General features: G+C 42.6%; 3 protein-coding genes across 4 annotated transcripts; 2 read left to right on the top strand and 1 right to left on the bottom strand.

Annotated features, from left to right (window-relative positions):
* Window positions 1-92: 92 nt before the first annotated feature.
* Window positions 93-4194, bottom strand: LOC147192472 (uncharacterized). The gene is made up of 12 exons (XM_086133981.1): window positions 3948-4194; window positions 3329-3440; window positions 3063-3156; window positions 2839-2893; window positions 2538-2678; window positions 2296-2456; window positions 1983-2081; window positions 1732-1877; window positions 1420-1591; window positions 1213-1325; window positions 791-875; window positions 93-701 (listed from the first exon to the last, which is right to left on the bottom strand). The coding sequence occupies exons 1-12, from the start codon at window positions 4063-4065 to the stop codon at window positions 645-647; spliced, it is 1353 nt and encodes a 450-aa protein (XP_085990107.1). The 5' UTR covers window positions 4066-4194; the 3' UTR covers window positions 93-644.
* A 1601-nt stretch (window positions 4195-5795) lies between these two features.
* Window positions 5796-8821, top strand: nudt9 (nudix (nucleoside diphosphate linked moiety X)-type motif 9). Its single transcript, XM_086134019.1, has 8 exons — window positions 5796-5967; window positions 6180-6458; window positions 6840-6929; window positions 7000-7086; window positions 7238-7349; window positions 7451-7597; window positions 7797-7881; window positions 8004-8821. The coding sequence occupies exons 1-8, from the start codon at window positions 5870-5872 to the stop codon at window positions 8147-8149; spliced, it is 1044 nt and encodes a 347-aa protein (XP_085990145.1). The 5' UTR covers window positions 5796-5869; the 3' UTR covers window positions 8150-8821.
* A 442-nt stretch (window positions 8822-9263) lies between these two features.
* mapk3 (mitogen-activated protein kinase 3) lies at window positions 9264-18424 on the top strand. 2 transcript variants are annotated; one of them, XM_086132213.1, is made up of 9 exons: window positions 9264-9706; window positions 11490-11672; window positions 12227-12416; window positions 13013-13129; window positions 13224-13338; window positions 13430-13561; window positions 13857-13966; window positions 14758-14886; window positions 17859-18424. In XM_086132213.1, exons 1-8 carry the CDS (start codon window positions 9489-9491, stop codon window positions 14875-14877), a joined length of 1185 nt encoding a protein of 394 aa, XP_085988339.1. In that variant the 5' UTR covers window positions 9264-9488; the 3' UTR covers window positions 14878-14886; window positions 17859-18424. The 2 variants fall into 2 exon arrangements, with proteins under 2 accessions (XP_085988339.1, XP_085988338.1); XM_086132212.1 differs by having other exon boundaries at window positions 15155-18424.
* The last annotated feature ends 80 nt before the right edge of the window (window positions 18425-18504 follow it).

Raw genomic sequence — 18504 nt, 5'->3', positions numbered from 1 at the left:
GACTTTGCGGACGGAAGGATAAAATAAAAGACAAACACATATCTGGCAATCATGGTCGTACATACATTGTGAGGACCAAGGAAAGGTTTTCAGAGTTGAACATTTTATTTGTTTCAGTTGACATCTTTAATAAAAGTTGAAATTAACAATACTTGCAAAAAAGGTTGTTTGTCTAATATTTTTGTCGACACGTGATGTAAAATTCTTAATTTCTCCTGACAAACACTGTATAAAATGCTAAGTGTTCCAAAAAAAAAAAAAAAAAAGCAGTCACTTATACAAAACCAGTGCAGTGTGATTATTACCCAAAGTTCAGTATCTCTGGTAAAGAAATATAATTATTTTGCAAACGGTCATATATTTAGAGTGGTATGATTCTGACATCATGATTGAGTCGAGCAGAAGACAGATAAATAATGTCCATCGATAATGTATATCAAGTGATAAAGGCCTCGTCGCTACGAGACCTGCCTCTTCTCAGTTAATTTTTCACTCAGATATTGTCAAAATAAAAAGGTCTATGGAGGAGGTTTCGGTGGGTGTACATTAAAAGGAATTATCATCAAAAGTTATTGCGGTGTCTGTCTGGCAGTGCTTTTCTTTTGTTGATTTACGTTTGGTCCGTGTTGTGTCTATTTGTGTCTTTAGTTCATGTCATGATCGCTGACACTCTGCCGCAGATACTCTTCATACAGCTTTTTCTGCAAGGTAAAAGTACAAAACATTTAGCATATACTGTATAGATGCTGTTGTTTATCCCAGTATTATTAAAAAAAAACACAAGCACTACCTTTTTGGTCTTTGCCACCGCCTGAACAAAGTCCAACTTCTCCTGCAATTGTCTTTTCTGCTTTCCCGAGAGAGTTGGTTGAGTCCTGCAAAGAGTTAAACACCAAGAATTCCATCAACACCTAAAACGTCAACATAAAGCAAAGCCCAAGAGATAAGATCATCAAGTGTACCACGGACAATTATATACAGTGTGAAAATGACTGATTTACTGCAAAGTGTACAAGATATACCTTTGTTCATTTATCTATGACAGCGACATATCGTGACTGACAGGCAGAGCAAATCAATGCTTGCATGAGATAGCAGAAGGCACAATTCACTTGTGTATCCACATGTAGCCATGCAACCAAATGACACCTTCATAAGAGACACTTGAGGAAGCCTGAAGTACAACTCAAATTGTACTTTTGATTGTACTACCTGAAAGAGAATCGCGCAATGAGGAGCAGCAGGAAGGAGGCAAGGACCATGGCACCGCAGCCGTAAAGCTGCTGCTCTCGAGACATCGATTCAAATATACGTACTACAGGAACCTGAGGATTCAAAAAGAGACAAGCGTGGCCGCTTCAGAACGGAGAGCTCGGTAAGCAGGGGAACAATTTCAGTTAAGATACGGAGGACACGAACCAGATAATGGGAGAGGGCTTCGATGCCTTGGCGACCCAGAGCCACTTCCAGAAGCTCCTTGGACAGAGTGCCCAGCAAGAGCACGGCCAAAAGAGCCATGGGGATGCTGAAGCCCAGCAGTGTTAGAAAGCAGCTCTTGCAGCGCGCCCGCGAGTTCTCAGAACTGACCTGCCTTTGAGATGGAATGTCAATGTCATGTTCTTTGGCCAAAATAATGTGAGTGTTCACATACCGTACAAGATTGTTTTTTCAACAACAACAACAAAAATAAAGGAGATTTTATTCAATTTTTCTTTTAGTTGCGTGTGATACCTGTCGCTGGTCAATTTATCCGTGATGGCTTCACTAATGATGTCACAGTCCTTCTCCAGAGAGTTGAGCGTATTCTGGACTGTCTGATTGATGGTCCTCTCAATGGTGCGACACACTTCCTCAATCTGGTTGACACAGCGGCTGGGCTAAAAACAAAAACAACAAAACACCCATCAGCCACTCCAAATATTGGGACAAGGTGTTAGCTGCACACGCAAGGCTAAAAGGTGGACAACCATCTAAAAATGTACCTTGTTTGGATTCGGAACGTAGATTGTGGGCATGTCAAAACCACATTTATTAAGTCCTGGTCGTTTGCAGAGCTCCTGGACAATCTGCATCATTACTCTCTGCAGAATAAACATGAAAGATTTAGTGAGATGGAGCACTTTTTTTTTTTTTTTTTTAAATCAATAGCACTGTGGAAAAAAAAGTTTTTACTTTAGCTCTAGACCCACCCCCCCTCCGAGCTAGTCTGACGTCAGCAATTCTCACATCGACGTCAAAATGTCTATTTGGCTGAATGTAAAGTGGGCGGCCCGTGCCCATCTACTTTGCACCTACCTGTCTGTCAGACTCTCCCCCGGCCTCATCCGCCTTACTGAGGTAGAAACGCAGCCGATCCCCATGTTTGTCATTCAGGGCCTCCACAATGTTGAGAGTACGTTTGCACAGAGCCTGACCCATTGGGTCAAAGAAGACCAGAATCAGGTCACAGAGATCACCTGAGTGGGGACACGGGGAACCCTGTTATACTCTATCACACTCCACGGCAACGACAGATATGCTAAGAGATCTTGACCCACCTAGCCACAAGACAATTTCATCCACATCAAAGGGATACTTCATATCACCATCCACCAACCCGGGCGAATCCACAAAAGTTACCAGGCTGAAACGTTTCTGCCGTGACGTGCAGATTTCTGTGCTTATATACTCTGAGACACCTAGAAAGCAGAAAACGTGCAAAATAAGAATACAATTCGGATGAAAATGTCTTATTTTGATTGTGTACACAAAACACATTGACCCAATATAGATCCAATAAAATAGTTGTTCTGAATGTTTTCTGTTGAGAAGATGGAGAGACTGTCTTGGAAAGCTAACCTTTGAACTCTTGCAGAGGCTTGAAGTGGGGATATAGATGAAGGGTGGCATTTCCCTAAAACAACACAGAGAGTGTCTGTAGATATGAAGTATGTTTCAAATATAAGTACCGATTATAATAAATCGAAATATTGTACCGATTGCTCAGAGTTGCACAGTGAAGCACACTCGAAAATGGCTTAGCTGATTTGGGGCTTTTAACAAAACTTTCAAAGAAATCTTACTGTGAGGGATTCTCTCTTGCGTCCACTTGTAACAAAACTGAATCCCTGGGTCTCAATAGCAACACCAGTTCGCTGGATGTGCTCTTCAACATACCTGAAAGACAAAGACAAAATCATCACTCATCAAATTCGAAAAAAGGGTGAATGACTACATCCTCTGAGTCAAATTTAGTTTGAAAGACTTGGGTGAAAATGCAGTAAACTGATGAATGAAAAAAGATTGTGGTCTGTCTTCCTTGCATATACACACACAAAAAAATATATACCAGTTGATGAAAGAGCTTTTTCCAGCAGAGTGGTTACCCATCAGCATCACAGTGATCTTCTTTCTGGGGGGCAGCAACTTTACATCCACAGACTCAGCCACTGCAATTAAACCTGAAGACAACCATAAATATGAGTTATGAAAGTGAACCCCCTCGGGCTGTCACAATCGAATCGTTTTAGAATCGATAATTTATTGGGTATTGCAGCGACTAATTGAATAATCTGGGGAAAATGCATTTATGCATTAAAATATATGACATTACAAAACTATTTTGCCTATCTCTGCTCATTAAAGATTATTGTTGTTTAGTTTGGTATTGTTTAGTGACTAAACAACAATTAAGCAAAATGATCGTTTTACGGCAAACCAGAATTTCTTCCAACAGCTAGGACGCTCTGACAAACGAGCCCGCCTAGAGAGTGATCTGGGGTAACGAACACAAAACCAAAGTTTGCTTTGGCCCAAACGCGAGCAATTACGATTAACGACCCCTAAAGTACTACTGCGGCTGACACTCGCTAGCTAACAGTTACCCCCCAATATTAGGGATCGGACGACCGATGCTAGCGTGTCCGCCGGCTAACTTTTCACGAATACGCGATACTCGGCCAACTCACCACTGTCGGGTTCCGTGTACAGTTGATGACAATCCCGCAAAATGCGCTCATCGCAGCTAACACCACCAGATATTCTGTCGGCATTTGCTGCACTTCTGCTTTTACTTTTTCCAGACATTGTTCCTCACAAATATGAACGTTTAAAAAAATGATTAATAAACCATCTGCAGCCGCAATTCCTACAAGCAAACTCGATGCCGAGTTTGAATCGCCCCGGTAAGCTACGCTGAAACGCAGGAGTACTACGTAAGAATCAGGCCACGTCGTCTACTTGAGCGTCTTTTGTCGCAATGGCTTGTGGGTAATGTATTTTATATAAAAAGAATTAGCACGAAGTGACCAATCGTATGGCTTCAATACAGGGTTATCTTATGATGAAACGGGCAATTAAATTCATGATGATTTTTATAATATTTAAAATGCCGAATCGTGCATTGAATTTTAAGTATCCATGTGTAACGATAGATAGATTCTGTATTTTCCCATGATCCTATCTTGAAACATTATAGGAGAAGATCGGGTCCTGTTCTGGTGGCAAAAGAGGGTTGTACAAAATATCATCAGAGCTGCTAACTGTGAGTGAGAACTGGATATCCCTCCAAAATTGATGGAAAGTCGAGAAGAAAACTGGAAAGGGAGGCTTCCAAGGTGCCAGCAGCAACACTGAAGGACCTGTCAACATTTCTAGCAAGTAAAGGCTAGTATGTGGCAACAGTCTCCTGTCTTCTGTATGTCTGATGGCAAGATGAATCACATGCATTTGAAATATCCCAAAGACATATGGGGAAATGTGGTATGGTTTGCTGAAACCAGGGGTTAATTTTTTTTTTTTTTTGCCATAATGCCAAAAGGTAAATTTGCCGCAAACACGGCACTTTTCATCACAAAGGCACACCACACCCTTCAGTGAGAAATGAAGAGTAACAGTGACACCAACTTGCTTTGGGACTAATGTTTTCTCAGATGGAACTGGGACCTTACTCACGGGGGAGGCAATTATGAACATTTTGAAATACCAGTTAATGTTTGCACAAAACCTTCGAGCTTCTGTTAGAAAGCTGAAGAAAAAGAGGAACAATGTCTTGCAGCATGACAATGACCCAAAGCAAAGGTCAAAATCAACAAAGGAATGGCTGCACCAGAAGAAGCTTAAGATTTTGAAATGGCCCAGTCAGAATCCAGTGCTGAATCAGATCAAACAACTATGGGTGAACCTAAATTGGGCTAGGTATAAACTTGACAGATTTTGAGGGTGGGCAAATCTTGCCACATCAAGATGTGACCGACTCCAATCCCAAAAGACACAGTGCTGCAATAAAAGCCAAAGGTGCTGAAAAACCCCCCATCAGTTTGAGTATGTGCATATTTATGCATCCGGGTTGTTGTACATTTTTTCATATGTTATCCCCCCCCCTCAAAATATATAAACATATTTTTAATCGATCAAGTAAGTTCCATATTTGATATCCCAGAAATTTGGCACTTGAACATAGCCGTGTAGACTTTTTAATAGCAATTATAGCTATAGCCATATATAACACTTAATTTTGACAGCCTACATTCATGAAGTATGCAAAACTTACAATTAAACAAGTAATTTAATCACTGCCATTAACCATTAAATGTTTAAAATAATCCACACTATGTAGAAATTCAGCATTAGATTAATGAAGAACATTTAATAAAACCATAATTACGCAAATTATCTCTGTAGTTCAATTTTATCTCATTCAACACTTTTAAATAACATCTTTTTTTTCTGATAAATTGAACTTTATGGAAACCAGTGCACTGTGACCGCGCCCCTTGGTTGCGTCGTGACGCAATCAGTGAGTGCACTTCCTGGTCACGTCGCGACTGAAACGTACGTGACATGTTGTTTATAGAACACTCACTTATTTCTTGAATCCTTGGTACTAGGAATGCTACGTTTTATATTGCGACAAAACTGGCTCATCCCGATTCGTTTAGCGCTCGCCATTTTGGACTTCCCGTATACAGTCAACACTTACGGACTCAGGTTTGGATTCTAGTCATAAATACTTAAAACTGCTTTGAGTACCCGTAATGGAAACCGTTGCACATAGACTACTAGACTACTTGTAGGTCATAAATCACGACTATTAAAGGAGCAATTTAAGGGCTTAATGTTGTTCAGTTTGTTTTTTTTTCTTACCTAAACAATGCGTGCAGTTATGAAGGATCTTATTTCGTAAACTTTAAATCCTACAGGGCTGCCATCCCCTGCTCAGTTGGCCATCCTTTCAGAGTCAACCCCTCCATTGCCCTCATCAGTTCAAGTTGTTCTAACTGCTCCAAGAGGGTCTGCACAATGAGATCTTCAGCACACATTAAATCCAGATGCCCCGAGTACCCGGCCTCCGAAACCAAGCGCATCCTGGTGAGTGATGCCCAGGTGGACTGGAGTCAGAGCTTCCCAGGATATGATCCAGTCAACTACACTCATCCTTCAGTGGCAAAGAAGCCAGTTTGGGCAGATCCTGAAATTGGGTGAGTATCATATATGTATTTTGAGTAGTGGTGGGCCATGCATTTGGCATCTCGGCCTTCAATGGGGATTTGCTCGACTTAATCCACCTCTTCGTACCACCACTATTACTGCATAATTATGGAAATCATTAATATACTATAAGAAATTGCAGTATAACAACACACAGTTGTGCCGTACACATCATGCGGAGCAGTTCAGAATCAATATTTATCCAAACACATAAGAAAGACAGGAAAATACATAATACTTGCCAATAATGGATAATAGATGAATGTTTGCAGATTGGTACAGATGTGCTTGTTAAATTTGGCTTTAACTGTGTCTAATTCTGGTCACATTTGGGGAACTAAAATTGAAATTTATTTTTGCTTGAATTGCAGCTCATTCTCCCCGCAGTTCAATACTTTGGATGGAGCTGTGGACAGAAGAAGCTTTGAGGGCTGCTACAAAGTGGAAGATGGAAAGCCACTGTAAGGTTGTCAGTCGGTTGCAGATGTAATGTGTTTTGTGAGCATTTTTTTATTTTTTCCACTTTTTTAGAAACCCTAATGGACGCACAGGGTTGACGGGCAGAGGTTTGCTGGGGCGATGGGGACCTAATCATGCTGCAGATCCTATTGTCACAAGGTAATACATTTTTTTCCCATTACTCTCCTACCTATACTTAACATACTATTACTCCGTCAAATTTTCAGGTTGCTCCTCTTTTAAATTTAAATCTAACCTTGTGCCCATTGCAGCTAGGATGAACTGAATGATGCATGTTATTGTCTGGCAGATGGAAAGTCGATGCTAAAGGAGAAAAGATTCTTCATCATATCTCCAAAAAGCCCATCCTGCAATTTGTATCCATCAAGAGAAAAGATTGCGGAGAGTGGGCCATTCCAGGCGTGGGTGGCTTTTTCCTCATTTTGTTGTTCACTTTCCTGTCCACATTACTTCTGCCACGATTCTCGAGGATAAAACTCACATCCTGGTGTCTCTCTTGTAGGGGATGGTAGATCCAGGGGAGCAGGTATCTCTGACGCTTCAGCGAGAGTTTTCAGAAGAAGCATTGAATTCGCTGGGAGTGCCGCCATCAGAGAAATCTAAAATTCATGAGCGCATCACCCAACTTTTCAAATCACCCGGTTTTGAGGTCTGCAAATGACAAACATGTTTTTTTTCCAGCATGTTTCTCAAAAGAAAAATGTCGATATGAGTTCCAAATGAACATATATTAATGATATACCTGCAAATAAAATAAGCCAAATGGGACCCGTTTTAAGTTTTCCATTGCAATGAGCCTGTACATGATCACTCTTTAAAAAAAAAGTACTCTTTATTTTGTTGTGCAGGTCTTTAAAGGATATGTAGACGACCCAAGAAACACTGATAATGCTTGGATGGAGACCGTTGCGGTCAACTTCCACGATGAAAATGGTACGCATAGTTTGTAAAATGCAGTGTTTTAACATTTCATCACCAATTTAAAGGACACTTAAGTACTTTCTAATCGCCACTTTTAGAAAACACGTTTTTTCCCCCCTTTTGTTTATACGCAGGCAACAGTGTGAGCGAGCTACCGTTGCAAGCTGGCGATGACGCGGGCCAAGTACAGTGGGTTGATGTGGACTCGTCCTTCCCACTCTATGCGAGCCATTCTCATTTACTGGAGCTGGTTGCTAAAGAGAGGAAGTCCCACTGGTAGCCACGGACTACCATAACAATGTTGGAAACATTTGTGCCATGACATCTTGAAGTATAAAGGATAAAAGACTTGATTCCAAAGTATAGATTTCTTAATTGAGAACAAACAACATCACCATTTGTTTGCCTCTCTCCTGTGTGTGTATTACACGCACGCGCTGTGCAGCAACATCTGATCCGGGGGAAGCTTAACATGCGACAAAAGACAAGGCCAACATTATTTCCGTTGCAGAAAATTATGCTAATATATTCATTGTGCACAAGGATCACATTAACCCAATGTGGTCATGTGAGAACAACACAATTAGCTTCATTAATCGAAACGTGATGAGTACAATCACAATGAGCATTCGCAGGCTGATCTTTACATGGGAACAGAAATGAACGACCACGAAATTTTCATCTTTACCAATGCTATAAGTGACACGGAGTATGTATGTACATATGTACTTCGTGTACAGTATATGTGTCCATATTTCTCATGATTCTCCTTCGTTAATCAGTGTAGTGTAACCAAGTGATGAATTAATTGTATTAACACGAGTTGCCTTGTACCCCTGTGATTGCTTTTCTATCTGTGCCTGTGGAAATTAATCAAAACATTTTACAGTGCGTGCTACTGCTAAAGTATTTGAAATGAAACACATTTAAAGATGATAGCTGTTTAATTCGTTGCACTGTGTGATGTCAATTATTTTGTTGAATGAGGAAAATCATTCACAAAGAAAATATATGGATAAAAGACATGTCCCTTTTAATACTCCATAGCAGAAATATGTTATGTAGTTTACAGATCATTCCTCCATAACTTATTTTAATGTTTAGGGCGTACATGAAGAACAGTATATACTACGGGAAATGAGACCTAGTCAGGATAAATGTTAAAATTTGGTACCCGTGCAGTCTCAATTTTGTGTCAATACAAACATTTTACGGTTGAATTAATGTATGCCCACCCAGGTTTGCGCTATTCAATGCTTTTATATAAAGCTTGTTTTATTCGCACAGGGAAGCTAGACAGGTGGTCGGTCCTTAAATATCCGGGAATTGGACATAACTCCGCTCGGCTAAGTAGACGTGATGAACAAATCTAACGCAACTGCATCATCGTAGCCCAGCACGCGCATTTACACTCCGAGCTCCGACCGAATCCGAGCTCGCGCACGCAATTGGTTTACACTCCGGGTGGTGTCGAGAGACTCCGTTTCTCTTTGCTCCAAACATTCGAGTCTGAGAAAGCCTCAACTTGAGACGTCACATCTTGCCGAGAGCGACGCTTGTCCCTCGGTGAAAACTCCCTGACAGAGCAGGCAAAGCCAGGCGCGGCTTGGAGAGGAAGAATGGCGGATTCGAGCAGCACCGCAGCGGTCGGGGCCGCAGCCTCAGCCTCCAACAGCGCTACTGCTCCCGGGGCGGCTGGCACTGTTGCGCATGATGGTGCGCCGGGAGCTGCGGGACAGAAACCCGCGTCCGAGTCTGTGAAGGGCCAGATATTCGACGTGGGCCCCCGCTACACGAACCTGTCTTACATCGGGGAAGGGGCTTACGGAATGGTGTGGTGAGTACACTACTTGTTCTCCCTAGCGTACGGTCTCAAACAAGACCGCCACTTGGTTTTCCAGTATAGGGCAGTTTGTTGTTGCAGTGTTCAACGAGTGTTACCGACCGAACTACAGCCGTGTTTTCATGTAGACGTCACCTTGTGTCTAGTATCCGGACGTCGTTTGATCGAAATCAGCCTGTTGTGTGGTTAGCAGGTTAGCAAACTAGCTACAGGCGTGGCTATGAGCTTTACAGGAAATGCTATAGAGAAGCTTGGCGCAGGACGCAGTTTGCTGTCCTACTCCGCACACAGCTTTTTTTTTCCCACTCCAAGTCGATTTCAGGCGCAGTCGCAAATTGGTCACCGATTGTATGCAACTGACACCTTAATCGTATGGGTCGCCGCGCAAAGACTAATCGCTAAAAATAATCGGCTGTCCAGAAAACGGGTTTGCAGAGGATGCGAAGGGGATTTGCGACTCGCACTGGGGCCTCTCCTGTTATCGCTACTGGTGATCTGCAGCCTTGTGTGGGCACGTTGAGCAAACCTGTTGCGCACGATACGAGATCACTGCCAACTCATTGCTGTGATTGCAGTGGCAAGCCATTGCTGAGCTGCGAACATGGCCACAAGTTACGTGGGGGGCGTTTGGCCTCACTCCACGATACAAACAGCCCAGAGAAGGACTGTGACGACATTTGAGTTCTGTTATGGTCTGTTTCATCGCGATCATGCGATTCTGTTGCCGCTGTGGATATTTTAGGCACGCTGACTGACAGCACTTATTACGAGCGTTGGAGAGAAAGTACTCTCACACACACTCATACCGGTGTCAAAGTACGGGTGTTTACAGAAATAAAAGAGAAAGTGTAGAGAGTCTGAAAAGTACAAACGTCAAAATGAATTTGTATTTACCGTCTCTTTTGATAACTTTGTAAAAGGAGAAAAAAGTGATGCGCATAAAATTTTGTTTCCCTCTCGCCAACTTTCATGTGGGATCATGAGGTTCTGAATGATTATGAAAAATAATGTAGTTGCGACTCCCCACCCCCAATTTTGCAATTGCCATCTAATATGTGATCATTTTTTTCAAGGGCTTCATTTTTTTTCACAAACACAAGCAATAAAATAATCTGCATTACAGTGAACATGATCAGATTTATGATAGTCGTCTTTCAAATGTTTTCACTGCCTTGAGCTTTCCTTTACTGCTTTCTCCAATTAGAATGCACCAATATTACCTTATTTTTGAATGCAAATAATCATCCTCTTCTGCTTCACTTGCAGTTATATCCTCATTTGAGGCATAACTCCAGATGATGTGTGAGAATTTTCACTGTGTTTTCTCTGAATTCTCATGCACATACTGGCACCCTAGTCTGCTGCAGAGATCTTGCAGTTTTTTTTTTTTTGAAATGTTAGCGCATGCTTGGAAAAAAATGTCAGGAATTTTTTCCATATCAGCCGCATGGAGCGAGAGTACTCTCCCACATCAGGTTTTAGGTTAGACTTGCAAAACACAGTGGAACGTTCTTTTGAATCGGATGCATTCGTGTGGCTCTTAAATACGCAATCCAGCTCTTTCATGAGCTCTACCTGGTCACGTCTTTACTTGTACACCTACTCTAAACGGTGTAGGTGTAGCATACACCTCCGGTTGTTCCGAGTAAAACGATGTGTCACACGCTCATCTCTGCAGATCAGACTTCTCCAACGCCCTTTCATCAGCCGGTATCCTGTATGAATACTGCAGTGTGTAACATGAGCCCTGATTTGTGCCTCTCTTCTCCACATCCAGCTCTGCCCTGGACCACATGACAAACCAGCGCGTAGCCATCAAGAAAATCAGCCCTTTTGAGCACCAGACATACTGCCAGCGCACACTGAGGGAGATCAAGATCCTGCTGCGTTTCAACCATGAGAACATCATCGGTATCAATGACATCTTAAGGGCTCGCCACATCGACAATATGAGGGACGTGTATCCTTTCCTCTCACGCGCTTATCAGACCCTTCCTGGACATGTACACACTTAAGTTCGTGGTTTTTCTCGTCAGTTGCTCACATTTTATTATTCCCCAAAACAGATTTGACAGTTATCGGCACTTGGCATTTGGATGATTTAAGACTTACTCTTTCCATAGTTCGCAATGCCGTTGTGTTGCTCTGCCTTTCGGACAGCCGTCGGATATTCCCGTGCTATCACTGCATGTATCAACGCAGCAAAAGGCAAAGGGAGTATCAAATGTATCAAATCACAGTTTGTACTTTTGACAAACGACTGACAAGATTTTACAGGATGAGATAAGCCAGTTCAGAAATCCCGCACTGCAAGTCAAGCCCCTCGCCCTTCACTCTTGGCGGCAGAAGTGAATCAAGCGCAGTTATTGATTGATTTTCCCAAACAACGTGTACCTCAACCCACAGTTCCGTCGGTCGGCACGACGCCAGAGTCGGTTTTACAGAGCTGTTACGTAACGGATGTGTTGATGCCGTACAACTCCGCGATGGCCCTTGACTCGAGTGCACCGCCAGTTACATCGTGCAGACGCTGATGGAGACAGACCTGTACAAGCTGCTCAAGAGCCAAAAGCTGAGCAACGACCACGTCTGCTATTTCCTCTACCAGATCTTGCGAGGACTCAAGTACATCCACTCTGCCAACGTGTTGCACCGGGACCTCAAGCCCTCCAACCTGCTCATCAATACCACTTGCGACCTCAAGGTCAGCCTTCACTAACCCCGCACAAGGTTTCTTCAGTACGTTGTTTCAAATGTACGTTTGTAGCTCCGTGCCAAAGGTTTCCCTGTGTCTGTTGCGCACACTTGTTGTGTTCTCATTGAGGCGAACTTGAAGCCTCGGATTAGCTGATCATGTGGGAAGCGGAGAACAAAAGCGGCACCTGTTGCAGTGGCTTTTGGATGTATTTTGCTCATGCGCAGGGGGAAAAAAAAAATGACGCGTAGTCCTGCAGCACAAATAGCGATAATCACATTTGCATGATGCAATTGTACAAATCTCATTCAATATGTACATTATTGTGCAATATTTAAGTTTACATAAGGGATTTCGATGATTATCGGTTAACAATCAAGTGAATGCAATTTAAAAAAAAAAAAGGCATTTTTGATCCGGTAATTAGTCTGTATGTTATGTTTTTATTTGATGCCACCATCGTAACATGACTGGAACCTGACCAGGCTTCATCTTGTTAGATTTCAGCCATTCTGACGACTTCTCGTCAGTGAAATCAGGTTTGAGGTACCGGTACATATTGTATTGACCCGAAGATTAGTGACTATTCATTTTTTCCCCTCAAGATTTGTGATTTTGGTCTGGCGCGCATCGCAGACCCTGAGCACGACCACACAGGATTCTTGACCGAGTACGTGGCCACGCGTTGGTACAGGGCTCCAGAAATCATGCTCAACTCAAAGGTGAGTGTGCAAGTGTTTTTTTTTTTTGTTTTTTGTTTTTTTTTTGCATGTTTGTGTCTGACGGAGTAGCTTGTTGACTGTGTGTGTGCCTCAGGGCTACTCTAAGTCCATTGACATCTGGTCAGTGGGCTGCATCCTGGCTGAGATGTTATCAAACAAGCCCATCTTCCCTGGGAAACATTACCTGGATCAGCTCAACCACATTCTGGGTGAGCTCTCATAAACGCGTCTGTCCACAAAGCGCCTGAAGTAGGCATTAAAATTAAAAAAAAAAAGTTACTGATAAACTCGTCGATGTAGGTGTCCTGGGCTCTCCGTCCCAAGAAGATCTGAACTGCATCATTAACATGAAAGCCCGAAACTATCTGCAGTCTCTACCGGAAAAACCCAAAATTCCCTGGGAGAAGCTTTTCTGCAGGGGCGACTCAAAAGGTAAAGTGACATGAATTCAACTTCCTGCAAGGAATTGAGCAGGACTGCCGTAATAAATCAAAAAGCACCTGAGGGCGAACCTTGAACGAATGTAGTGCAAGAACATTGAGGATGGGTTGTCAAAAGGAATTTCATTAAGTTCATGATGTGGGCTAGCCAATCTACAAACCTTACTCCTTTATCCCCATGTCATTCTCTCTCTCTCTCTCTCTCTCTTTTTCTTGTCCTCCTTTTTTGTTTTGCCTATTATTTTATTTCTGGTGGTTGATCTAATGTAAGTTTTTCCCCACTACAGCTTTGGACCTGCTGGGCCGCATGTTGACCTTTAACCCCAACAAGCGTATCAGTGTTGAGGAGGCGCTGGCTCATCCTTATCTGGAGCAGTACTACGATCCCACAGATGAGGTACACTCATTAAAAAAACAAAACAAACAAACATGCGCCGCTACTTCCAACGTATTGTCATGCTCTCACAAGTTGTCAATATACACACAACCGTCAGTTGACTTTCGATCGCTTTATTGAACACAATACGCACAGGCATGTTCAGACATGACCTACTACAGCAACTACAATGGCTAATCTGAGTTTTTTTTTTAAAAAAGCCACTCTACTTTCATTCGCTGATACACACGTCACTCACGAGGCCAAACCCCGCCTTTCAAAGCTAAACACACTCATAGTTCTAAATATTATATAGAATGTGAGGATGGCGACCTCCTAGTGGACAAAAATGACACCCGCATCACACTTGTGTGATATTATATAATTGTTAGAATGCAAAAGCGATGCAAAGTTAATAATCCACACCGGAGAACAATCATTTCGGAGCAGTCAACAGTTCTTCATTAAGTGCTTAATCAATTGTCCCTAACTGTTATGGTCCTCCTGTTGACTGCGCAAGTGTTTGTCTTCATTTCAAGTCACGCAAGTTTGACTGCGAGTGTTCTTCATTCCTTTTTTTTTAATTGCACTTAGCTTAAATGTTGCTGCACGGCGCCAATACAAACGTCAACACTTCACCGCACCAATTTGAACTGCAAGCCGATGAAAAATCAAAGACTCTTTGTCGTGTTACGTTCATGTCTTTGTTGAGACCAACCCCACCAAACCTTAATAGACCTCATTCTATCGCACGTCATTGAGACAGACTTCTGTTTGACGCATTCCGCGCCTGTCGGTGTCGATCTTTGCAGCCGGTGGCGGAGGAGCCCTTCACTTTCACCATGGAGTTGGATGACCTTCCCAAGGAGAAGCTGAAGGAACTCATATTTGAAGAGACGGCTCGCTTCCAGGAGACCTATCAGGGCTCCTGAGACACGCAGGTCAGTTCAAAAAGACACATTCACATTCACCCGAACGCACCATTTCATTGGAAAAAAGAAAAAAATCTCAACTTGACTGGCTCAGTCTCTAAGGCACCTTTAGGGAGACTCAGGGAAGTAAAAAAATATAAAAAAAAAAGAAAGAAAAATAGCTTTGTCAGATTGGGATTCGACACTGCCTCACTGTAAAGTGATCCTGAAAAAAATTTGGGTGATGAAAATCTGGATAAACCCCATTTTCTTTCCTTTCTTCTTTTCCTTCCTGTAGTCCAAAAAAGTGTCAACACCAACCACAGGCTTGACACCTGAAGACCCCCCCCCCCCCAATATGATATGCTTAAATTCAAGAAAATGCATCCTCAAGAATCCAAGGAAAAGATACAAAAACTCTGAACATTGGCTGCTTTCTTTCCATTTCCACAGCGAGAAAGCTACTAAGTGTTGAGCTTTGATTTGTATGGGGCCGTCGTGCCTCTCTGCGCTTTACTCTCCCCGCTCCTTTCAAAACATTCTTTTGTTTCCTGTGCCCTGGTTGGTCCAGCCCCCTCCCCCCTCCATCCTGATCACCTCTCGCGACCCAATCGATCGCTTCTTCTTCATTGTTTTTTTTTTTTTTTTTCCTCCTGTCTGGCCGCTCTTATCATATAAACTACTATTCCTTATTGACCAACATCATTACCGGTACTCTTGTCTTGCTACATACATGTACATTTGACCTTGCAACTGAGGGCTAAAAGATCGGGGGTGCTTAATATGTGGGTTTATGTACTTAAGATACAAAAACTTAAAAAAAAAAAAAAAAAGCTAGTTTTCTTTTTTTAGTGAGCCCATCACAGCTTTCATTCGTACACAATGGTTTGCTTTAAAATCAGCTTTCTTGTATTTACAGTATGTTCTCTGATTCACCTTTGTAAATCATTTTAAATCTTTGACCTCCCGGCCAATGTTTTCACTGGCATGTTTGCAGGTTTGCAGGGGGGCCAGGGGGGGTTCTCTCTAAATGCTATTCATATGAATGCATGCATTCCTGAAATGTAACCAAAGTGGTTAAGAGATGCAAGGAACTCGTGTGGAAAGTGACCACGTGTAACATTTCTTCAGCTCCAGCTTAGACCGAGGGCAAACGGATTGGACCCCACCCTCTATTTGCAACAAGTTAGTCCCACTATGCTGTGGTTACTGGACTCAGTCATATTGCCAAGTCCCCCCCCCCCCAAGCTCCAGAATACGCTTGGATGCTTTCTACAATGTGCGCCCACTTGGTTATTATTCTGTATTAGAGGTTGTATGAGCAGGAAAAGCACAAATGCTGCCACTGTACAGACATAAGATAACCGGTGAGATGCATGCGCGGTTCAACTCAAGCACTGGTTTTCCTCCACCGCTCACGACTAACACCAAGTAGCCACCGTGGCATCCTGTTACCGCATTACAACACTATCTCAGTTGGCCGGCTTAACGCGATCATTCCTCACCTCCGTTACAAGGGAGCCTACACTTCTTATAGTTCGGGATTTTGAGCTTTCGGGTGGAATTTCAGAATGAACCTAAAATGCACTCTTAATTTTTCTCGCCGTTCTCTAAAAAGGTGACTGGATGGCAAAACGGACACAAAGTTCGATCCATGTGGATGGGCCAGTAAATATCCTGGATCATTTTTATAATTGCTCTTTAAACGGTCGTCTCTATCGTGCCGTTTTGACATCGTCGGACCCAATCGGCAAAAGCATCCTTGGAAATGGACTTAAGGTGCATTTAAGGTTCATCCTGGAATTTACTCAACAATAAAAGTACTGTATCGCTAACCTTATGTGGGTAGTACATATCCTGGAGCATGGCGGGACTGTGCCGTCGTACTGCGCTGTTTTCACGTTTACACTGAACCGTCAGCGGGGGGCCAAATGGAAACAAAAATCTCAACTCATGGGCTTTAATGACAGAGTGGAAGTCAGGAATTATTTTCAGGTTTGAATCATTTAAATATGCGTGAGCGTGTATTTGTGTGTAAAGTAGCTGTCGTTGGACTCCCCTACTGCCCCTCCTGAGAGCGGCTTCTTCTTGTGACAACTGAGGAAACTGCATGCGAGTGCGTGCGCGCGTGTAGGTGTGTTCTTTTGTGCTCCCATCTTCTCCGGTGTTTGCCCGTTTGTTGATCCAGTTGCCATAGTGACCATGCCTCACTGCGCTTACAAGTGGCATTGTTTCCCACAGACGGCTTGTGCGCGTGTTATTTCTGTGGGCTCTCTTTTCGGATCAGTGTCATGACTTAACTGCTGCTTGGTGGAGCGCCACCTATGGGTCCATCTCCATAACTGCACAGGCATCAATGTCAAGAGAGCGGACCAATGTGTGCTCAGGTCCCGGCCCTGGACCACCTGCTGGCTTCAGCCCCGCCCCGTTTTAAAAATGTTGTCCAAAGCTTCGCTGTTCTCTCAGAAGCCATAGCCAGCACTATGACTGTCCCTACAATGGGTGTGAGGCTTTTTTTTTTTTTTGTGCACCTGTGGTGAAATCTATCAAATTTTTTTTTAAATTCGCCTTCCCAGCACTTGCCACGCTTTACTCAAAGGGCTGCCTCCGTCCCGTCCTCCCTGCGTGCACTTCTTTCCAGCCACGACTTCACTTTAGCCATCCGCCGCTACTTGCTTCCACCAATCACGTGACCCAATCAGCACGTCTGCACTTTTTTGGTTTTGGTCCTCAATCTTTCCCTCTGTGTCTGATCCTGCTTGCGCAGCTTTAAATCTGACGCTCTGTGTATGTGTATCTTTAATATCATTCAGCCAATTTTTTGGCGTTTTTTTTTGGCATGTTGGCTTGGATGTCATTCATACATGAGTTAATTTTTTTCATCCAGCGCAAAGTGGGTCTGACAAAGATAATGTTTGTTTCATTTGATTATACATCAGCCATCAGTACACCGACCCTGCTTGTTTTTTTTTTCTCTCTCTCTCTCTCTAATGTGACATCAGATTAGGTCGCCATGGTTCCCAACCAAGAGGACCAGGTTTCGCAATCACACGCAAATACACACTTTGACTGAGGAGTGTATCTGTGTGTGTCTGTGAAATGTGGCACTTGAACATGCCATACACATTCACACGGGATTGATGAGTCTAGTGGTCCGTCTGTCATGTGGCCTGGTTCCAGATATTGTTGGTTTTAAATGGTTGTTGTTATTACTGTTGTTATACTGGTGAGGTTTTTTTTTTAATTAAAAGGGAGTTAAAGTTGTATCATTTTTTTATATATATATATCATTTGAATGTTTTTATTTGTATTTTTTTTTCTTGCAAATTTCTCATATGGGCGTGATAATTATTGCCAGTCTTTTGAGTTTTTCTGATTAGATTTTTTTTTTCTTGGGTTTGCCCCTTCAACTTTATAAGGAATTATTTTTAAAGGAATTATTTGTCAATTGTCAAAGAGATATGAGTTAAGGGTTGTAGTATGTATATTGTATGGCTATGAATTAAATGATTAACAAAACAACCAAATTATATTACATATGATTGAATAAAAATTTCCTGATACAGTTGCCGTTCTGGTTTGTTCTTCCTTTTTCCGTGTATCCTTCATCTTACTCTGTGTAGGTGAAATTAGTCGACCTGAGATCAT

Source organism: Hippocampus guttulatus, chromosome 16 (genome assembly GCF_054856545.1).
Source record: "Hippocampus guttulatus isolate MCC_2025c chromosome 16, RoL_Hgut_1.0, whole genome shotgun sequence".
NCBI lineage: Eukaryota > Metazoa > Chordata > Actinopteri > Syngnathiformes > Syngnathidae > Hippocampus > Hippocampus guttulatus.
The sequence above is the reverse complement of the archived record's forward strand: the minus strand, read 5'-3'. Positions and strand labels throughout refer to the sequence as shown.

Coding starts and splice junctions, on each gene's coding strand:
- mapk3 (XM_086132213.1), top strand. CDS start 9,489: ATGGCGGATTCGAGCAGCACCGCAGCGGTCGGGGCCGCAGCCTCAGCC. Junction 9,707..11,489: donor GGGGCTTACGGAATGGTGTG/GTGAGTACACTA, acceptor CTCCACATCCAG/CTCTGCCCTGGACCACATGA. Junction 13,130..13,223: donor AAATCATGCTCAACTCAAAG/GTGAGTGTGCAA, acceptor TGTGTGCCTCAG/GGCTACTCTAAGTCCATTGA.
- LOC147192472 (XM_086133981.1), bottom strand. CDS start 4,065: ATGTCTGGAAAAAGTAAAAGCAGAAGTGCAGCAAATGCCGACAGAATA. Junction 1,878..1,982: donor ACGTTCCGAATCCAAACAAG/GTACATTTTTAG, acceptor TTTTGTTTTTAG/CCCAGCCGCTGTGTCAACCA. Junction 876..1,212: donor ATTGCGCGATTCTCTTTCAG/GTAGTACAATCA, acceptor AACTCTTTGCAG/GACTCAACCAACTCTCTCGG.
- nudt9 (XM_086134019.1), top strand. CDS start 5,870: ATGCTACGTTTTATATTGCGACAAAACTGGCTCATCCCGATTCGTTTA. Junction 6,459..6,839: donor TGGGCAGATCCTGAAATTGG/GTGAGTATCATA, acceptor CTTGAATTGCAG/CTCATTCTCCCCGCAGTTCA. Junction 7,598..7,796: donor TCAAATCACCCGGTTTTGAG/GTCTGCAAATGA, acceptor TTTGTTGTGCAG/GTCTTTAAAGGATATGTAGA.